The sequence below is a fragment of the Alligator sinensis genome, unplaced genomic scaffold, assembly GCF_000455745.1.
Source record: "Alligator sinensis unplaced genomic scaffold, ASM45574v1 scaffold651_1, whole genome shotgun sequence".
Classification (NCBI taxonomy): Eukaryota; Metazoa; Chordata; order Crocodylia; family Alligatoridae; genus Alligator; species Alligator sinensis.
The window spans coordinates 967,015-972,372 of NW_005842014.1; the positions used below are offsets into that span (position 1 = coordinate 967,015).

Sequence of the window (5,358 nt, forward strand, 5' to 3'; positions counted from 1 at the left end):
CGGTGGTTCTTACTTTTTAATCCTCCAGACCCCTGCTGGCCTGAACGTGCAGTGGCTCCAAATTCAAGCTAGTACTAACACCTATCAACATTTGTGCAGCTCACAGCATAATGTGTAACAAGGCCTGATGTACCTGCTAATGTGATTGCACTTCAGGGCTTGGAACAGACATTACACATAACCTGGTTTAAGTGATCAACCCAGTTTTACTGCTTTAAACCTGTAACAGAACAGATGTTCCGTACATGTAAACCAGTTTGAGAACGGCTGGAGCCAGTTAGAGTTAAACCTGGTTGAATGCAGTATCAGACTTAACTGATTTGGGTCAAACCAGTTTATGCAATGTCTGTCCCAGACCCTTTCCTGGTTTAAGTTAAGTCAGAATCCCCCAGCATCCCAGCATACTCTCTGGGCTGGGCTGGGCGGGGCTCTCTGCTCCACAGTAGTGCTGGCCCCTCCCTTCTGCTCCCTGGCTGCAGCTCTGGCAGTCTCTGCAGGCATCTGCTTGGCTTCAGCTCTTCCCCCCTCCCCTCTGTACTCTCTGCTAAGCAGGCATCTCCCCATTCCTCACAGACACCTCAGCATTAGCTAGCAGACCACGTGCTGGCTACGTCCATGCTGTGGCACGTGGGACAAAGGCAGAATCAACAGGTAATGTCCCTCTGTTTTCTTAAAGGGGTAATAAACACTGAGTTAGGGGTGATAAACATTCCCTGCTGGGCTGGTTGGGGCGGGGGGAGACACCCCATAGCTTTCTTCCAGGGCCTGGCCACACACCCCTCAGCTCAGCACTGTAGAAGGGACAGGAGGGCTGTTCGAGTGCCCCCCCGGCTTCTAGCCTGAACCACTGCAAGCATGTGCCTGCATGTCTGGGATGTCTGTGCAGTTACAAACTGATTTAGCCTAGCCAGGTTAGACTAACCTGCAAAGATTGAATCACTTCAGGCTCAGGCTTTTTGAATGTCTGACCCTAGCCCAGTTGTTGAAAGAGGTAGGAGTTTCCAAAGCACTCAGCATTATCCTCACTCCAGGGCTTTTTGTTCTGCCTAGTACATGAGTGTTACAAAGAAGAGGGAAGCAGCCAATAAACTTGTCTTCTCTTTATCATGAGGCGGCACCTCTGATTTGGTTTTGTAGAAAGTGCCTCTTGCTGGGTTCCCACTTTAAATTGTCCAAAAAAAAAAAATAAAGGACAAACCTTTCATAAATATCTTCATGAATAAAAACAACAGCAGGAGCTTCAGGTAATTTTGTCAGATCATCTCATTTGTTGCCTGTAAGTAGGTTGCCTGTAACAGGTACATTCTTGGTGTTTGGGAAAATATTAGCAAATACTAAGTTTCATTCATTAAAACACAAAAGATTATTCATCTGAAAGTTCATGATGGAGAATGCATTACCTGCAGTGAACAGTTCTTAAATAACTATTCACTGAAAAGTGTTTGCATTGATTATGCATACAAATAACAAATATTTGAATAGAAATGGGGATTATGTGCAAAACCTGAAATTGGGGCAAATAGTTGTTGGAGCAAATGACCTCTGTTCCCTCCAGACAATGTTTGGAGTGCAAATACAGACATCTCAGCTGCATTTGGTATGTTGGTGTCCTATCACCAGAAATACAGAGGTGATTGATTTGGTTTTAAAACTGTCTAATCTACATTGTTATAACAAGTTATGTCTATTTTTCTTTAGCCAACCTGAAGAGAGCCATCCCCAGTGTGTGCCCACCTGTTCTTTTACCTCTACGACTAGAGTCTGGTAAGTGTCTTCGTATATCTCATGTTTTTACCCAGAGAGCTGGTGGACTCTCCATCCTTGGAGGTTTTTAAGACCCAGCTAGACAAAGCCTTGGCTGGGATGATATAGGCGGGGATGGTCCTGCTTCAAGCTGGGGGGTTGAACTAGATGACCTCCTGAGGTCCCTTCCAAACCTTATTTTCTATGATTCTATTGTATTAGGCAAAATCAAAAAGCAATAACACCTTTATTTTTATTGGACTTCACAAAGACCCTTTGGATAAGGGTATGGTTATGTTCTCTTTCCTTACTCTGTACTAGGAAAGCAAGTAATTTCTTCATCCTGTATCCTTTCATGGAATACACTTCTGTCACCCTGGTAACTATATGGCATGATTAACCTCTCAAACTCATTGTCACATGTGTCATTGAGACCAAGAATTTAGTAAGTTTCAAGAAGAAATTAACAAGTGCACGTGAGATTCAAGAAGAAATTAGCAAGTGTAAGTGTGACAGGGACACCCACAGTTAGGACTTCAAAAGGCTGTAAATATTCATGGTTGGTGCATAAGCCAAGCACTGAATGATGAGTCTGAGAAGACAGCCTCTATGGGCAAGTTATTTTATTATTGTCCGGTATGGAGTTTACTTCATCTTCCTGTCATGCACCTGGTTTTGATGATGGCAGAATTTCAGATTAGACAAACCATTAAGAATCACTATGTTACTGTGCTGAAGGCTTTTGCCAAACAAGGGGAATCAAACAAGGTATCCGGTGATATATAGTAGTATGTAACGAGTGAAAACAATTGTAACAGGGATGCAAAGCTGAAATTTGTAAACCTGTCCTTTTCATATAACACTTTGTGTTTAAAAAGACAGCTTCTTAAAAATCCCTTTTGAAATCAGTGAACTTATACTAGTTTAAAACTGGAGTAGGATGTTGGTAAATCAAATCCTCCAATAGTTAGGCCTGGAAAGATGAACTAGTTGTTACTAAGAGACAAAAAGACAGTGGTAAATTAGAATGCATCTGCTGCTCTTTGCTAATTGCCCATGTGCATGCTCATATCCCACAGTAAATGGAAACTAAACTGTAGTAGTAAATTAGCTCTCAGTGAGAAAAGACCAAGGTGCCATGGGTTAACCTTCAAAAAGTGAGGCAAAAGCATGCATGTGGGTAGATATTACTGAGCTGCTTGTGCATGGTAAATCCCCGCTCCTTTTTGCCCTGCAGTAAATTGTTCATATGTCCGTACTCTTTAGTTCTTCTTCTGTGGTTTCCTGTGAGAGTGGAAAAATTATTACAAAAAAATAATATTTTTGAATGAGTCGGAAGATGCATAAATATTGCGTATTATGTTTCAGTTATTACTGATGTGATATAATTTGCCAGGGTATAATCCGTTTCCATCGTGAGGTCTTTCCATTTAGGTTATGAGAAGCCGTTGTTATTTTTAAGTAAGTGAAATAATGTTTGTGAGCAGTAGCATAACTAGGGGCACAGATCCTGGGTGTCAAGTTAGGAGGGGCTCTGGAATTGCCCCCCACCCCTGTGCAGTCATGCTCCGGCAGTATTGTCATGCTGGGAACTCCAAAACAGTTCCCAGTTGCTGTTTCTCTAAGAGTAACCAGGGTCGGGATGGGCAGAGCATACACAGTGGCGGCAGTTCAGACAGGACAGGTTAGAAGCATTACATTTGTTTTCCTGGTGCAAGCAAAAATTGCTGTTATCATCTTTCCTCATTTATAATACACCCCGCCCCCCCAATACCCACAGCTGAATTTTAGGGGAGCACTGAATATGAGAAAATATGGTAAATGGATGCATGGTCAACTTTGTATATACCTGGAAAGAATCTAGTGAGCTATATCATAGTAAATCTACAAATGACAAATTACATTCAACCTGTGAAAGGCAGTACTGTTAATGGACTGAGTTGTGGGGTGGAGTTTGCTCGGTGTGGGCTTTGACAAGGCACTTCACCTCTTTGCTTCCATTTCTCGATCTGGGAAAAGGGGATAGTAATAGTGAGTCATCTCCTGAGAATAAATTAATATGATGAAAGAAGCACTTTGCAAAGATTTAATGCAGTTTGTTAGCTTAGGGGTTTTGTCATTGTTAACATTAACTATATGTGAATTAAACTTGGTTGAAAGGTCTGTGCAGATGTAGGTTTTGACTGATTCATATCTCTGCAATATAACAAGAGGAAAGACGTACAAAGAAATGACTGGTGAAATACCGAAATGATCTAGCAAGTGTTTCTGGTGGATAAAGATTCAGATTGGCAAATTCCATCCCTTTGCAAAACTGTCTTTCCCCATGAAAATCCTCCAAGAGGAAGAGTTTTATTTTACACGTTCTCTTCCTTTTCTGAGCATCTAGAACTCACCTATAAAGAAGTTAATTTAATTCCATAATAATTGTGGCCTTATAATCAGTGATTTCCACTTCTTGGATGTCCTTTCTATCAGTGCTGTTTTCCAAACTTTCAAGAGAGCCTTTCATTTGCAAAGGTACGGTTAAATGCCTCCATGACTTGAGGCAGGCAAGGTTCTTTGGGTAGATGTGATATCTTTTATTGGACCGACTGAGTAGTTGGAAAATAAGTTCTTAGCAAGCGTTCAGGCACAGTCACCCTTCGTCAGGCATAGGTATAGTCTCTGCTGGTCTGAGACTCCAAGGAAGAGACTCCCTATACCTGAAAAAGAGCGACTGCACCCGAATGCTTGCTAAGAACTTTTTTCCAACTACTCAGTTTGTCTAATAAAAGATATCACATCTACCCAAAGAACCTTGCCTGCCGATGTCCTTAGACCAACACAGATACAACCAAAAGCGCAGCTCCATGACTTGAAACTCTTATGAAGACAGCAACCTGGAAGTGCTGAAATCCTTCAGAAATGTACAGCTGTAAAGATTTGATTTTCATTAGTATGTGCCCTGAAAGCAAAACTCTTTGGAGGGAAAGAATTCCACAGCAAATTCTTCACATTCACTTGACCTATCACCTGGATAAGGGAGAGGAGATTGATGTCATATATCTTGACTTCAAAAAAGCCTTCGATCTCGTATCCCATGATCACTTCTTGGTGAAACTGGCCAGCTGTGGCCTTGGGTCCACCACGATCCCCTGGCTGACAAATGGGCTCCGTGGTCGGACCCAGAGGGTGGTAATAGACGGAAGTCAATCGTCATGGTGCCCTGTGACCCATGGGGTCCCCCAAGGCTCTGTCCTTGGACCCATATTGTTCAACATCTTCATTAATGATGTGGACATTGGAGTCAGAAGCAGACTGGCCAAGTTCACCGATGACACCAAACTTTGGGGCAAAGCATCCACACCAGAAGACAGGAGGGTGATCCAGGCTGACCTGGACAGGCTCAGCAAATGGGCGGATGAGAACCTGCTGGTGTTTAACACTGAAAATGCAAGGTTCTCCACCTTGGGAGCAAAAACCTGCAGCATGCTTATAGGCTTGGCAGTGCTACACTGGCTAGCACTATTAAAGAAAGAGACTTGGGGGTCATCATTGACCACAAAATGAAAATGAGTCTGCAATGTGATGCTGCGGCTAGTAAAGCAACCAAAATGCTGGCTTGCATCCATA

The 5,358-nt window shown here is 42.7% G+C and overlaps 1 protein-coding gene across 1 annotated transcript in view; it reads left to right on the forward strand.

Moving 5' to 3' along the window:
• TG (thyroglobulin) overlaps window positions 1-5,358 on the forward strand; it is a 209,880-nt gene that overhangs the window by 98,616 nt on the left and 105,906 nt on the right. The window contains exon 34 of the mRNA XM_006021995.3: window positions 1,699-1,764. Within this exon, the coding sequence (XP_006022057.1) occupies window positions 1,699-1,764 (66 nt within the window). The remainder of the gene's footprint in view (window positions 1-1,698; window positions 1,765-5,358) is intronic.